Source organism: Hemiscyllium ocellatum, chromosome 16 (assembly GCF_020745735.1).
Source record: "Hemiscyllium ocellatum isolate sHemOce1 chromosome 16, sHemOce1.pat.X.cur, whole genome shotgun sequence".
Classification (NCBI taxonomy): domain Eukaryota; kingdom Metazoa; phylum Chordata; class Chondrichthyes; order Orectolobiformes; family Hemiscylliidae; genus Hemiscyllium; species Hemiscyllium ocellatum.
This window is the reverse complement of record NC_083416.1, coordinates 67559780-67576726: the sequence shown is the minus strand read 5'-3', so window position 1 is coordinate 67576726 and position 16947 is coordinate 67559780. Positions and strand designations below refer to the sequence as shown.

Here is a 16947-nt window from a genome sequence, read left to right as displayed (position 1 = left end):
GGAGGATATTATGAGAATACAGGGTGATTTGGACAGGCTAGGTAAGTGCACGGATGCATGGTTTAATGTGGATAAATGTGTGGTTATCCACTTTGGTGCCAAGATAAGGAAGGCAGATTACTATCTAAATGGAGGTAAAGGGGAAGTATAATAAGATCTAGGTGTTCTTGAATATCAGTCAATGAAAGCAAGCATGCAGGTACAGCAGGCAGTGAAGAAAGCTAATGGCATGCTGGCCTTCATAACCAGAGGAGTTGAGTATAGAAGCAAATAGGTCCTTCTGCAGCTGTACAGGGCCCTGATGAGACTGCACGTGGAGTATTATGTGCAGTTTTGGTCTCCAAATTTGAGGAAGGACATTTTGGCTATTGAGGGAGTGCAGTGTAGGTTCACCAGGTCAATTCCCAGAATAGTGGACTATCATATGTTGAAAGATTGGCACAACTGGGCTGGTATGCACTTGAGTTTAGAAGGATGAGAGGGGATCTGATTGAGACGTATAAGATTATTAAAGGATTGGACACTTTGGAGGCAGGAAGCATGTATCTGCTGATGGGTGAGTCCAGAACCAAAAGGCACAGTTTAAAAATAAAGGGTAGGCCATTTATTTATCCTCAACAGAGTTGAGGAGAAACTTCTTTACCCAGACAGTGGTGGATATATGGAATGCTCTGCTCCAGAAGGCAATGGAGGCCAAGTCTCTGGATACTTTCAAGAAAGAGATGGAAAGAACTCTTAAAGATAGTGGAATGAAGGGGATAAGGCAGGAACAGGATACTGATTGTGGATGATTCACCAGAATGGTGGTGCTGGCTCAAAGGGCCGAATGACCTACTCCTGCACCTATTGTCTATTATCTATTGTCTATCCATAGGCTACCCCACTTGCCAATCTTTCTTCCTATTAGCACAAATTGAAGCTTTATATTTTCCTTTACAGACTGGCTCATTGTGAGCCCACAACAAATATCTTTATCCACGTACTGCCTTTTGCAATGGTACTTTTGTTGCACTTGTTCACTCTTCATTCACTATTTCTTTGCATGACTGATTAGTGGTTCTTCATTGTTTTGGTCACCAGTCTCAACTTCAGCCCAGCATTTGTGCCTACTGTGTATGTGCTCTTATGTTCAATAGGGAGCTTCTGCAAAAAAACAAGAATTCATATTCTGAAGGGAGTCAAACATAATTTTAAAAAACAGTCAGACATTGAAATAAGTTGTATACTATAAAATATGAAGACATGGCCTAAATGACAGGGAGGAATAGAATAAGGGGGCTTGCTGCAGTGTTCCAACAAAATTTCAACACAAGCTGGAGGAGCAAGACCTCATTTTCTGCTTTTGCACTTTACAGTCTACAGGACTCAGTGTTGACTTGAATGGCTTCAGAGTGTGACCTTAATCCTTCATTTTGATTACAAACTCACTCTTTCCACACCAACCTCTCATTTGGATTTTGCTGGTTTTAGTACCTCAGTAGAGTAGAACCATCTTCTCCATTTTGCACTTATTATTGACACCTATTTTATGTATCAATCTCTCTTTTGCCATCATTAGCACTCCCTTTGTCTTTTGCTAGGGGTACCCTGGTCATCCATCCTATCCATTCTTCCTCCCTTGTTAACAACTTAAGTTCTTTCATTTTCCAGCCCCTTTCAGTTCGAAAGAAGAGTTGCAATGGACTCAAAAAGTTAGCTCGATTTCTCTCTCCACAGACACACAGACCTGCTGAGTTTCTCCAGCATTTTCTGTGTTTATTTCAGATTTCCAGCAGATTTCAGATTTTTGCTTTTAATAGAAATGAGGGGATGGAGAAGAAAATAATTAAAAGAGCCAGAAAAAAAGGGGAGGACAAATTAACAAGTGAAGAGTAAAATTAAAACAAAGAACACAAACCTTAAACTCCAGAGATCAGGTCAGAAGCCTTTGTCTGGGATTCCTTAAATAGACTAACACTAAGCTCTGCAGAGATACACTCCATTTTTTTGTTGCAGGGAAGATGCATTCTTCCCATTCTGAGGAAAGGTCACTGGACCCGAAACGTTAACTCTGATTTCTCTCCACAGATGCTGCCAGACCTGCTGAGCTTTTCCAGAAATTGCTGGTTTTGTTTCTGATTTCCAGTTCTCTCAGTTTTTACTGAGATGAGTTTAGTCCCTTTTGATTTTATTCCCTTCTTGCAGTCTTCGCTATGTAAAGTTGGCATTGTGATAGATTACCCAAAATAACCAAAACATTCTCTCCATTAAATCTTTATCAAAAGTGGACTGCCATCTTAAAAAGACGTGCCTTCAGAAACAGAAGACCCACCTGACTGTTTTCTTCAGCATAGAGTCATAGAGATGTACAGCACGAAATCAGACCCTTCGGTCCAACCCGTCCATGCTGACCAGATATCCTAACTTAATCTAGTCTCGTTTGTCAGCACCCAGCCCATATTCCTCCAAACCCTTCCTATTCATATATCCATCTAAATGCCTTTTAAATATAGCAATTGTACCAGCTTTCACCACTTCCTCTGGCAGCTCATTCCATACACGTACCACCCTCTGTTTGAAAAAGTTGCCCCTTAGGTCACTTTTATATCTTTCCCGTCTCACCCTAAACCTATGCCCTCGAGTTCTGGACTCCTCCACCCCAGGGAAAAGACTTTGTCTAGTTATCCTATCCATGCCCCTCATGATTTTATAAACCTCTATAAAGTCTCCCCTCAGCCTCTGATGCTCCAGGGAAAACACCCCAGCCTGTTCAACCTCTCCCTATAGCTCAAATCCTCCAACCCTGGCAATATCCTTGTAAATCTTTTCTGAACCCTTTCAAGTTTCACAACATCCTTCTGATGGGAAGGAGACAAAAGACGATTGCATGCAACTCCACTACACAAGAACACGTTGGAGTAGTTATCACTGAAGTGGTTTTTGAAAATGCTACAACTATGCCTCATAAATGAAAATTAGGACAATGTTTGTGACTGTACACTTGAATGAGTGGGGTTTTACATCACCATAATGGCGGCAGTGCATTGCATATTCCAATTGTCAGAGTTACAGGCCTCTTGTGCAAACACACATGAAAGTTAAAAGGCCTTGGGGGATAGATAATTAGGGTGGCAGAAAGGGTGCAAGACAAACACAAACAACAGACATATAAACAATGAATTTGCAAGCAGCAAAGTGGTTGCAAGAAAAAGTTACACAAATTATCTTTATTTTGTTTGCATGATCAGCACCACAGGATATAAACTTATATTAAATATTTGATGTGCAGCATTAACAATTTATCATAGAGGAAACAACAATATCAATGAGTACTGACACTGACAGTAAGCCAAGAGCAGGCCATCTTCAGCTTTTCAATTAAATAAAGTGCATTAGAAATGAATGAGGAAGGGAACTAATAGCACAAAAGACAATTTAACTCCTCTTTGCAAGGCACCCACTTATTGTAGTCTTACAAAATTAATGAATTATTTTGGGAATCTGGGTTTTATCCTGGTTTAGATTTCAAGGTGATCACCACCTCTGCTGTGGTTTGACCCGGTGACCCTCCAATGACAACTCTCACGTCCCACCAGAAGCCTGGGCCCAGCAGAAATTCACATGAGAGATGACCACCATGACTGCTAATTGATGTGGGTTTTGCCTCTAACAGGGTAATTGCACCTGATAAGTTACTCCCCATAACATAAGAATTACATATGGTACTGGATCATTCAAAAAACATTTAATTCTGCTCTTGGTAAGTGTCTGAAATAAACCATTCAGTTACAAACAGCAGCATGCTTTCATGGATGGAATCTAAACCTTTATACCTTCAAGTCACATGCTTTGATAGAGTGAATTCTCTTAAACTTATACTGAATATGAACTGTGAGGCATTACACAGGATTGGTCCCCTGTGGTATTTTCCTAGATGACCACAACTTCTCCTCTATGGTATTCTGCCATCCCCACCAGTATGTGGTACTGAGTATGAGATAGTTCTTTGCCACCAATCCTCATTTGTCTTTGTTTTGTGTTGAGCCTATCTAGTGGTTAGTGGTAGAGGATACACCACCTTAGAGTATCTACAGAAAGGCAGTAATCTTAGATGACAAAAAGCTTTATTGCATCTTAGCAATAAATACAACTCAGTTTGGTCACACAGAATTACTCTGAACTTAGGAAAGTACTCCAGGTACATCTTTTCCCTCCACAATCTAGAACTAGAACCCCCTCACTTACCATCCACAGGCTGTGTGTGACCTCTGCAGATTGGGTGGAGTCGATGTAACATTGTACAATACCCTGATAATGATTGTGTAAAAGGTGAATGAAGATCCAGCCCCAATACAGCATTCCAGAAAGGCTGCTGCAGCTTGCAACTTTGCATTACCCTGGGACTGGCAGAAAATGTAGCCATTTTATGGCAGAGTCAAAGTAAGGAGAGTACACAATGGAAACGCCACATGTTGTTGGGCCAGAACTATTCTTTCTCTTTCTCTTTCCCAGGTGTAGACTGAGTTGCTGTGTATATTTTCAGAAATGTGCCCTTTGCAGTATCACTTTCTGCCTTTGTTGTTTTTCTTATCTGTGTCATTTGTGTGGATGTTTGAACAGCCAACCTCGTTTCTGTGATTGGTTAATGAAGTGGTTTCTTTACCAGAGGAACACATTTTAGAAGTTTCATAGATCAAACAGCCAGGTGGTTGTTTTTGGCCAGCACAGACATGATGGACCATAGGGACTTTTCCTATCCTTTGGTTTTTATGACGCCAAGAATCAATAGGAATCATTGCGAAGTGATACAACACTGTCACTGGCTGCTCCACTCTGCAATCTGGAAAATTATCACTGATAGATGTTTGTGCTAGAATTATACACTCAATAGAGGCTTAATTGAGTATGTGTTGAATGTAATAATATTCATTATTATAACTTCACCAAAGTGTCTGAAAACATGTCATCCTTTAATATTGTAACATCTATGACATTATTTGCCATTTGGCATTTGCACTGATAAGTCTTCCATAAACCATTTGAAGATATAACCAATGTACAAGGTTATACCATAAAGAACATGAGTAGACACAATAAAATTTGGCATTTTTACAATTTTTTAATTTTATCACTAATGCAATCTTAAACATAAAAACAATAGGATGATCACTCTATTCCATTTACACATGCAACATTTATGTTACCAACTGGAATAATTAGCAATCCTCACTTTCTACCAATACTATCAGCACCCCAGAGTTATATTGATAGATAGATAAACAGATCAAAAAGAAGTTAGATGAATAAATATATAAACTGAGATGGAACTGCTTCTGGTCAGCAGAGGCCTATGTTTCAAAGTCCATTGTATAGACTGTTCCCTGTCCCTTGGCATCTTCAAGATGTCTATCCAGCTGCATCATAAAGGTTCATTGTTCCAACCACAGCCAAATGCCCTCTCCTCTGCTAACAGTGCATCATCCACACCCCACTCCTTGACTAAGTCTACACTTTCCAGCAAAGTTGTTTGTATGGAACTGCATTTAAATTCAGACATAAATTCAGTTTTTATGATATTAAACAATATATTGTGAGTTTTAAGGCTTTCAATCAGCACAGCTCTGACATGGCTGCACTCCATTCTCATTACATCCTGGGCACCGTATGGCTCGGAATGACTCTTTGAATCGGTTGGCAAACATTGAGAGTTTGCTTCCATGGCACAAAGAGCAGGGTACAGATCCTGCCCCATCACACTGCAGACATGTAGGCTCCAATCCACCTTCCTGAAATAGATTTAGGTCAGGAATTAGTCACAGACAGATATTTTGTTGCATACAGTTAACCTTTCAATATGTTTAAGTGCTTTGTACTTCTTCTTGTAAAGTCAAAGAGATGTACAGCAGAGAAACCACCCTTCAGTCCAACTTGTCCATGCCGACCAGATATCCTAAATTGATCTAGTCCCTTTTGCCAGCACTTTGTCTGTATCCCTCATAACTCTCCCTTTTCATATACCCATCCAGATACCTGTTAAATGTTGTAATTGTACCAGCCTCCAGCACTTCTTCTGGTAGCTCATTCCACACATGCACCACCCTCTGCATGAAAATGTTGCCCAATAGGTCCCTTCTCAATCTTTCACCTCTCACCTTAAACCAATGCCCTCAGTTTTGGACTCCCCTACCCTGTGAAAAAGACCTTGGCTCTTCACCTTATCTAAGCCCTTCATGATTTTATAAACCTCTATAACTTCACTCCTCAGCCTTTGACACTGCAGGGAAATAGCCCCAACATGTTCAGCACCTCCCTATATCAAACCCTCCAACCCTGGCAACATCCTTATAAACCTCTTCTGCACCCTGTTCTTCTATGTCTCTCTATGCCATTACTATACATTGAGTGAAACACTAGAAAGAAGACCTTTTTGTAACGCTTCTAGAAATACTACTGCACTTCTTGTTACTCAGAATTACTCAAGAACATTTCTCCTTCCCATCTTTGCTTCTTCCATGTGCGGAAGCACATATTTCTTCACTATATGATGACATAGCATTTTCATTTCATTTGCTGTTTAATTTCTGTAATACATTCCCTGAAAGCCAGCTTTCTTCAATATTAAATAGCCAATGAAATGTCAGAAACCTTAAATATAAACTCTGTTTCTCCACAGATACTGCCTGACCTGCTGCTATCTCTAGTATTTTCCATTTCAATAAGTCACAACACATCTTTCTGTGTGATTCTGCGATCTCAACAGATTTGCCTAATTCTCCTACCATAACATCAGTGGAAATTCAGCAGAAACCTTAGAGAGAACATTCAAGAGAAAAGAAACGTCTACTAACAAACTCCACACTAATAGCATTATTTCCTCTTTATAATTTATCTGGTTAGATTAAGACTTTGCTGTATTGGACTAGATCTCGACCTCAAATATAAGAACAGCACTAAGTGAGATCCCGCCACTGATTCACTATGTGTCAGTTCAGCAACACCTGTTTATCATTGTAAAGCAGATTACTTATTTATACCCATTTCCCTAGGGCTTCCATTCAAGTTCTCCTGAAGTTAGGTTAGGAGAATTCTGTGTGATATCTTAAATGTCTTAACTTCTGACAGAAATCAGATCACTAATGTCAGATATTCCAATCCCTGAGTATTGGAATTCTGGGATTATTCAATGTAGATTGAGCAGGATGATATTTAAATTAAGAAACTAGTTTTGAGAACTGGCATGTGATACTGACATTATATCTATTGGAACAGAAAAAAAAGCAATATATAATGAAAGCTATTAAAATTATGAAGCATTTTGATGAACTGATTATTTCTCCTTATGTGAGAGTTGATGAAAAGAAGCCATTGGTTTAAATCATCCCCAAGAGATTAAGGAGTGGAGTTAGATGAAATTTCTTTCCGTAGAAAGTTGATGGACCATGAACGTTTTTTTCACAGGAGAGCTTGAGGCATCCTGTAACCATTTTAAGTAAACAAGGTAAAAAAAATAGGAAGAACAAACACAGAGGAATGAGATTTGCCATTGATTATTGTAGCAAAGTGATATAATGGGGAAGTTACTATCCTATGTGCTATAAATTTCAATATGATGTTTTGTTTTATTTATTTTGATGTATATTAGTAATGATAAGTTGTATTTGCATGTCACCAGGATTGTTACTTTAACAATTTGATTTATGTTGTTTGTATTGTTAATTCTGTTTATTTGAGGTATTGATGCATTAATTGCACAGAACTACAGAATTATAATGATGCAGAAGAAGGGGATTTGACTCCTTGTGTTTGCACCAGTCCTAGCTAATGCCAATCTCCTACCTTTTCCACATAACCCTGCAGAGCATTTCTGTCCAAACACCATTGATTGCCCTCTTAAATGCCAGGATTGAATGTGCATCCACCACGTTTCCAGCCAGCGCATTCCATACCCTAACTACTTTCTGTGTGCAGTTTTTTTTTCCCATATCACCCTTGTACAACATTTTAAATCTTATCCCCTTTTTTTTCTTTTATAAGTGGGAGCAGCTTCTTTCTATCTACTCTATCCTGTCTGTTCATGATTTTGAAATCCTCTATCAAATCTCCTCTCAACCTTCTTCCCTACAAGAAGACCAGCCCAAACTTGGATTAGTTGGTATCAATCTTGATGTGAGTCACAAGACAGTGAATTTAAGTCCAAGTCCATGACTTGAACATACAGTATAAATATTAATTGGATTCCTAATGACCAGTTTCATTGGTTCAATGGGAAATTAAAGATAACACTGTGCAATGAAGAAAGAATCTGCAGCTATCCAAGACAATATTCCTACTTCAATCAGCGACACTGAGGATTGATTTGCCATTGACTAAATTGTTGCCGATGGAATCTTCTTATTCCAAAAATGGGTGCATGCTTTTCCTGAAGAGCAGCAGCCAATATGTAATTAATTGTGATGTGTTTTAGAACTGCGATAACTACTATATGTATGCTACTTCTTGCTTTTAAAGTCAAACCTAATTAGTGTTTACCTCCTTAAAGATGAGGTGGTGAAAATAACTTATCCTATGAGCCACAGTTCAATATTAGTGATTTTTACTTTAGGCCAATGGAGGTTAGTTATTAAATAAAAATAAATAGAACACAACTTGATTGAGTTTTTCGAAGAAGTAACGAAGAAGATTGATGAGGGCAGAGCAGTAGATCTATATGGATTTGAGTAAGACGTTTGACAAGGTTCCCCATGGGAGACTGATTAGCAAGGTTAGATCTCATAGAATACAGGGAAAAGTAACCATTTGGATACAGAACTGGCTCAAAGCTAGAAGACAGAGGGTGGTGGTGGAGGGTTGTTTTTCAGACTGGAGGCCTGTGACCAGTGGAGTGCCACAAGGGTCGGTGCTGGGCCTTCTGCTTTTTGTCATTTACATCAATGATTTGGATGTGAGCATAAGAGGTACAGTTAGTAAGTTTGCAGATGACACCAAAATTACAGGTACAGTGAACAGCGAAGAGGGTTACCTCAGATTACAACAGGATCAGGACCAGATGGGCCAATGAGCTGATAAGTGGCAGATGGAGTTAATTCAGATAAATGTAAGGTGCTACATTTTGGGAAAGCAAATCTTAGCAGGACTTATACACTTAATGGTAAGATCCTAGGGAGTGTTGCTGAACAAAGAGTGCAGGTTCATAGCTCCTTGAAAGTGGAGTCGCAGGTGGATAGGATAGTGAAGAAGGCATTTGGTGTGCTTTCATTTACTGGACAGAGTGTTGAGTACAGGAGTTGGGAGGTCATATTGTGGTTGTACAGGACATTGGTTAGGCCTCTTTTGGAATACTGTGTGCAATTCTGGTCTACTTCCTATCAGAAAGATGTTGTGAAACTTGAAAGTGTTCAGAAAAGATTTACAAAGATATTGCCAGAGTTGGAGGATCTGAGCTACAGGGAGAGGCCGAACAGGCTGGGGCTGTTTTCCCTGGAGCATCGGAGGCTGAGGGGTGACCTTATAGAGGTTTACAAAATTATGAGGGGCATGGAGAGGATAAGTACACAAAGTCTTTTCCCAGAGAGAGGAAAGATATAAAAGAGACCTAAGGTGCAACTTTTTCACGCAGAGGGTGGTACGTGTATGGAATGAGCTGCCGGAGGATGTGGTGGAGGCTGATACAATTGCAACATTTAAGAGGCATTTGGATGGGTATATGAATAGGAAGGGTTTGGAGGGATATGGGCCGGGTGCTGGCAGGTGTGACTAGATTGGGTTGGGATATCTGGTCGGCATGGATGGGTTGGACCGAAGGGTCTGTTTCCATGCTGTACATCTCTATGACTCTATAACAGATAAACGAAAACAAAATATATTTATCTTAATTTTGGGATGTCTTATTCTTAATTTTTTTCCACAAAACACAAACAAAAGGACCTCACATCACACTTTGTAAGTTCTGAGACAGAATTATACAGTGACATAGGTTGTTTAATATCCTAACCTTTCTGATTCAATATTATGATGAAAATTAACTTCTCTTTTATATATAAATCTGTTTTGTGTAAACAGTCACAGCTGAAACAGAATGGGAGGATCACACTTTGGATTCAACCAAATTGGCAGCTGACAATGAACAAGAAGGTAAATATTGAGGCATTTGTCACAAAATGATCAATCTTTCACGAGAAACTGGTATCCAACCCAAATAAAACTATCACTAGAGAGTACTTGTAATAACTTACTGCAAATTGAGGGATCTAATCCATTTCAATTAAATGACCAGCAAATGGTGTTTCAATTTACAAGATTGTAATTCTAATGCCCAGAGAGAAGGGTCAAACAAGAATCAATTAATCCAGATGGATCAATATCCTCAACAAGTATTGAATTGAATTGATTTGAATTGAATTGATTTGATTTGAATTGAATTGAATTTATTGTCACGTGTACCAAGACACAAGGCTTTGTTTCACGAGCAATATAGGCAGATCACAGGGCTAAGTAGCATAGATAAGTAGAGTAAGTATATTAAACATATATAATGTAAGATAACAAAACTGACATCAATGTTGATACAATCAAAATATTTCAAACTTTTGAACATCAAAATTGTTTTAAAAGGCTCTTTTATGTTTTGTTAATTCACTGAATAATTTATCTTAAGACTTTCCTTAATTTAAATTAGGAAAGTTGTATACAGTACCTCAGCTGTTCCTAACTGCTTTTCACTGCTTTCTTCAGCCTCCCCCTTTCTGTCCAGGTTTGATGTATTTTCAGAGATCAGCTGAGTTTGGAAAAGTTGACTTATGAGCTTTCTCTGAGTCAGCGGTGCCTTTATGATCCTCAGGTTACTTGTATAGATGATAATTTTTCCGAAATTCAGTATTGTCGATGACTACGAATGCAGAGATATGCTGTGTAACTTATACAGAGACTGCACTATCACCAGCAATATTTTATTAATGTAAAATTGTAAGTTAATTTCTTGTTTGAGGTGCTTTCAACTGAAAAGCATGCTATATTGCTAAAATTACATGAATATTAATTACATATCAACTCGATAGCTAAAAGTAAAGACCAAACCATTGTCAAAAATGATGCATTAGCATGCTTTATTTTAGAAATAAAAACAAGAACTGAAAGTTACTATCATGCTTAATGCTCTGGTATCAAGTTCCTCTCTCCACTTTTTAATGGAGATGTGAATCCATTTATAACCAATATTGTAATTTATTGTCACTTTCGAAATAACAGTGAATTTAAAATAAATTCTCAAAGTATTCACATGATCATTGTAATTTTCAGGCTATATCTATGAGAATAATCTTTAATATAGTTTAGCTGACTTTAGTTGACAGCAACAAGTTATTTTTCAGAACTCATTACATAAAAAGAGGTTCCTTAGAACATTTTACAGGGTAATAAAATTCAAATGGATATTGACTGTCTCTGAGTCCATGTACATAGATCGTTAAAATGTCATGGACAAGAACAAAAACTAACTTAAACAAGCCAATGGAATACTGACCTCTATATAGAGAGCACTAAAATACAAGGTATAAAAATCATTTTTCAACTATACAAAAGCTCTGTTTAGACCAGGTTGTGAGATGAATTCTCACTATATTGTCTGAGCTATCAGTGAGAAACTGACACCATCCTCTTTCCTTGTAGGGACTTACAGGGCACCAAGGTGACAGTGAGGACTGGAGATGCTGGAGATCAGAGTTGAGAGTGTGTTGCTGGAAAAGCGCAGCAAGTCAGGCAGCATCCAAAGAGCAGGAAAATTGACATTTCGGGCCGGAATCAGATTCCTGATGAAGGTCTCCAGCCTGAAATGCCGATTTTCATGCTCCTCAAATGCAGCCTGACCTGCTGTGCTTTTCCAGCTACACACTCTCAACTTACAGGGCACCCTTGGTCTAGAGTGTTGGATCAAAACCATTTGGTAATCTTATGAGAATAGGCTCTTATTTTAAACAAGATATGGTTCATTGCACAATAGCAATGATGTACAAGCTACACTGCTGTGATTGATATTGTCATAGAGGCTACAAGAAAGACCAAGATGGCCACTCTCCTTCCAGTCAGGTCCTAAGCTGTTCCATTATCATTGAGGGGGGTGCTTAAAGCACTCTACACATTAACCCTTTCAAATTCCTACACCCCATACAATAGGCCACACTTAAAATACTTCAGCAGTTGTGGATAGTGCACCCTAGGAAAAATATACTGATCTTGGATTGAATGCAATTTACATTTACCAGAATTATCCACTGATTCCAAAACAAGGATTACAAGGATAGACTACCTTAACTGAGGTTGGATTACCTGTAACTTTGATGATTAAGTGATGTCTTAATCAAAGTCACCAAGATATTAGTGAGAAGTTATTACTGTTTGCTGTAAATTTAAGAATAGTGAACACAACCTAAAAATTAGGGCCAAGTCTATTAGGAGTATTTGCAAAGGATGGTAGAAGTCCTAGGTCAACTGAAAATTTTAATGTTCAGTTGAAATTGTTGGAATTTTTTAACAAAACAGTGGCATGGTGGCTCAGTGGTTAGCACTGCAGCCTCACAGCACCAGGATCCCAGGTTTGATTCCAGCCTTGGATGACTGTCTGTGTGGAGTTTGCACATTCTCCCTGTGTCTGCGTGGGTTTCCTCCGGGTGCTCTGGGTCCAAAGATGTGCAGGTCAGGTGAATTGGCCACGCTAATTTGCCCATAGTGTTAAGTGCATTAGTCAGATGGAAATGGGTCTGGGCGGGTTACTCTTTGGAGGGTCAGTGTGGACTGGTTGGGACGATGGGCCTGTTTCCACGCTGTAGTGAATCTAATCTAAAATGTGTGGAAGGCCAAGGTGAATAAAAGGGCAGCCACAGATGGTGAAACAAAAGGATCAGGCAATGAGAATGATCCATGTCCCAATCAAATCATGAAACAAAGAGGTTAACAGAATCACAAAAATATTATGACGTAGAAGAAGGCTATTTGATCCATCGTGCCTGCATCATTTCCACGTGGTAGTTCCCTGCATTTTTGCCATATCCTTCCACATTATATTTTTTTAACCTGAATAATCTTCCAATTCCCTCTTGAATACCTCAATTGAACAATCTTCCACCTCAGTTCCAGGCAGTGCATTCCATACTTTAAGTATTCACTAAATGTGAAAACGTTTTTCTGTACTTCACTCTTGTTATTTTTGAAGATCACTTTAAATCTATGCTCTCTTGACCTTGTTCCTTTTACGATTGGGAACAGTTTATCTTTATCTACTCTATCCTGCTCATGATTTTGAAAACGTCTATCAGGTGTCCCCTTAGCCGTCTTCTCTCCAGGGGGGTCAGTTGCAACTTCTTTAATCTACCCTCATACCTGAAGTATCTCAAGCATGGAACCAGCCTTACAAATCACTTCTGTACTCTCTCCAACACACTCACATTCCTACTATAATGTGGCACCCAGAGCTGTGCACAGTACTCCAGCTGAGGTTTAACAAGTGCTTATATAAATTCAACATCAACTTCTTGCCCTTGTCCTATATACTCCTATTAATAAAGCCAAGGATGCTTTACTTACTGCTCTCTCTGCCTGCCCTGCCACCTTCAATGATATGTGCACATATACACCAAGGTCCCTCTGGTCCTTTACACCCCTATTTTGAATTATCTTTCAATGTTCTTCCTACAAAAATGCATCACTTCACACTTTTACAATGTGCACTTACTTGCAGTCTGTTTATTAGACTGAGAAACTTAAAGCTATTGTAGGTGTATGGGAAACTGGATAGCCATGTAGGTTGCAAGGCAGAAATCTGAAGGTAGGAGAAAGTGAGGACTGCAGATGCTGGAGATCAGAGCGACATCTGAGGGCCAGGAGAATCAAACTTTTGAGCATAACCTGGAAGGACTTATGCCCGAAACATCAACTCTCCTGCTCCTCAGATGCTGCCTGATCTGCTGTGTTTTTCCAGCACCACACTCTCGACAGAAACCTAAAAGTGTGTTATCATTCTGAAATGGAGGAATGCACATTGAGAGAATGATAGAAGGGCTTTTGAAGGCTACATGAAAAGATTTTGTGCTCATGATCCATATAAGTGTGAACAACATACATATCAGGGATGGAAGTTATTTGTCACAGAGCTCAGAAATTAACATAAGAGATTGGGATTGCAACTTCTTTAATCTACCCTCATACCTAATACCCAGTCATTAAGTGGGATTGATGATTACTGGATGTTCCGAGCAGAGCAGAAACCAGCCAAAATGAGAACTATAGGCCGATTAGTTTTAATTCAACATTGTACAAAATATAAAATTGATTACTTACCAATTAGTAGAGAATTATCTGTATGATAATCCAGTAGACAACAGCCATAGATTCAGGAAGTGGGGATCTTTGGAGCAGAGATTCAGGCCATTCATTCCCTTGAGCCCGCTTTGCTATTCTAGGTCATGGCTACCTCATTGCTATATTCTCGTGTTATCCCCATATCACTTGACGTCATTACGGACTAGAAATCTATTAATTTCTATTGTAAACTTTCTCAATAACTGGCTTTCACCTCTATCCAGGTCAGAGAATTCCAAAGATTCACCACAATATGAGTGAAGAAGTTTCTCCTCATCTCAGTGCTAAATGGCTTGCTTTTTATTCTAAGACTGTGTCTCCTGGTTCTGGCCACCACAGCCAGCGGCAATATTCTTTGTGTACTGACTCTGTCTAAGCCTTAGAAGAATGTTATAAGTTTCCATGAGATCACCTCTTATTATTCTCAATTCCTAAGAACACAGTCTCCTCAATCTCTCAACATAGTACAATCCTACTATCCCAGGGATCAGCCTGAATCTCTACTGCAATCTCTCCATGGCTAGTTTAATCACCCTTCGGCTAGAGAACCAGAACCACACATATTTGTCTGGGTACTACCTCCAGGAGAAAGTGAGGACTGCAGATGCTGGAGATCAGAGCTGAAAATGTGTTGCTAGAAAAGCGCAGCAGGTCAGGCAGCATCCAAGCAGCAGGAGAGTCGATGTTTCAGGCATGAGCCCTTCTTCAGGAATGAGGAGAGTGTGCCAAGCAGGCTAAGGTAAAAGCCTCCACACATCCTGCCTGAACAACCTCATTAGCTTGGTTATTGAAATGATGTCCCATTTAAACAATAGAAAGTCTCGTGATAGTGCATACTTTGTCTTCCAAAAACTGCAATGCAACTGTCCCTTGTGCATTCTAGTTTAAAATGTGCTTTAAAGGATGCATCAAATTCAAATCAACCAAATTGATAGAGTCAAAGTGTAATGAATGACTTACCTTGGAACGGTTTTCAGTCAGGTCAGTGAATAGGTTCTGTTCACCTGTCATACTGTACCTATTTCCATCTCTGAACACATTTATTCTCTGTGCTAATAAACGTGTTGAAGAAGGGTAAGCTGTGTCCCAGTGTTCCTGTGCTATAGCTCGGCCGATTTCAAATCTCTCACTCAGTCTTGTTTTCAATGACCCACGTTGACCGTCTTCCTCAGGTTCTTCTGACTCTGACCCATCCTCATAAACCTGCTTCAGCACACGACCACTGTAAGAGGAGGAGATCCGGAATCTAACTTTCCTGGGCTTGGGTTCACACTTATTACTGAACTTACTGTGGAGTTCCTCCATTCGTACTGTAACTGCAGAAACACCTGATAAAGAAATGGCCACAATCTGCCTAGAATCTAGAACTAATTCACAGAGAGCGCTATAACTTCAGTCTCTCCTGTTCTCTTGCTTCCTTGTAATGTATAATTCAGTGATGAGATCATTTGTACGAGGCTGATACCACCCTAATTAAACAATTACATGAGTGTGTAAGTATCTACAACACTGCAGAGCAATTTATCTTAGGCAGCAATTAAAAAAAAAGCGTCTTTGTTGGAATTGTACTGTTACATTCATTTTGTTAATTACATATCTGAATACATGCACTTTGGCTGCAGCACAATACACCTCTGTGTATGTGTTGCATGAGCAGCATCATTCTTTTGTGTGGACTTGGGTTTTGTATTGTTGCAGTAATCATTGTTCTCTGCCTTATTTGAAAGCTTAAATGAGCATAGTCAGTGCTGCCCAACATTTGGATATATCCACAGGTTTTCATTATTGAAATCATTTATTTTCTTTATCCCTCCCTAGGGCGGACAGTCCAATTCCATTGATGTCATTATTGTCACTCATCAGATTAGATTTTGAGTCAAAATGTGTGGTGTTGGAAAAGCACAGCAGGTCAGACAGTATCTGAGGAGCAGGGCAGTCAACATTTTGGGCATAAAAACTCTTCATCAGGAATGTTGGGGAGGAGGGCACCCAAGGGGGCTGAGGGATAAGTAGGAAGGGGTGGGGCTGGGTGGGAAGGTATCTTGGAAAGCAATAGGTGGATGAAGGTGGAGGTGGGGGGGGTTGATGGTGATAGGTCGGAGTGGAGGGTGGAGTGGATAGGTGGGAAGGAAGACAGGCAGGTGGAACAGTTCAAGAGGTCGGTGCCGTACTGGAGGGTTGGATCTGGGATAAGGTGGGGGGAGGGGAGATGACGAAAGTGGTGAAATCCAAGTTGATGCCGTGTGGTTGGAGGGTCCAGCATCTGCAGTCCTCACTTCCTCCCAGATTAGATTTTGACACCAAGTGGCAATGTAATATGGATCATTGTGGGTTTATAGCTTGTTTAACCTCTTTCTCTGAATTCCATTGTAGTCATTGGAAGTGAAGTGCTGAAGAGGTGACAAATGGGCAGTCAACTATGTGACTGACATTATAAACTTGACCTTCTTGATGTGTTTACGGCCTTTAACTTGTAAAATCACACAATGTCAAACACTGCCTCAGCTCATTTTGTGCTAAAACCATTATTCATATCTTTTGCTACCTCCAAGCTTGGCTTCAGAGCACCAGTTAACTGAGTTAAATGTATGGTTGTACGGGGGAAGTAAACAAAGTGTG

At 39.6% G+C, this 16947-nt stretch overlaps 1 protein-coding gene across 1 annotated transcript; it reads right to left on the bottom strand.

The window, feature by feature from the left end:
- Positions 1-5210: 5210 nt before the first annotated feature.
- LOC132823245 (glutaredoxin domain-containing cysteine-rich protein 2) lies at positions 5211-15633 on the bottom strand. Its single transcript, XM_060836890.1, has 3 exons — positions 15289-15633; positions 10673-10864; positions 5211-5765 (listed from the first exon to the last, which is right to left on the bottom strand). The coding sequence occupies exons 1-3, from the start codon at positions 15631-15633 to the stop codon at positions 5586-5588; spliced, it is 717 nt and encodes a 238-aa protein (XP_060692873.1). The 3' UTR covers positions 5211-5585.
- Positions 15634-16947: the final 1314 nt, after the last annotated feature.

Coding starts and splice junctions, on each gene's coding strand:
- LOC132823245 (XM_060836890.1), bottom strand. CDS start 15,633: ATGGAGGAACTCCACAGTAAGTTCAGTAATAAGTGTGAACCCAAGCCC. Junction 10,865..15,288: donor TGACTGAAAACCGTTCCAAG/GTAAGTCATTCA, acceptor CTGCATTCGTAG/TCATCGACAATACTGAATTT. Junction 5,766..10,672: donor AGCAGTTAGGAACAGCTGAG/GTACTGTATACA, acceptor AATCTATTTCAG/GAAGGTGGATTGGAGCCTAC.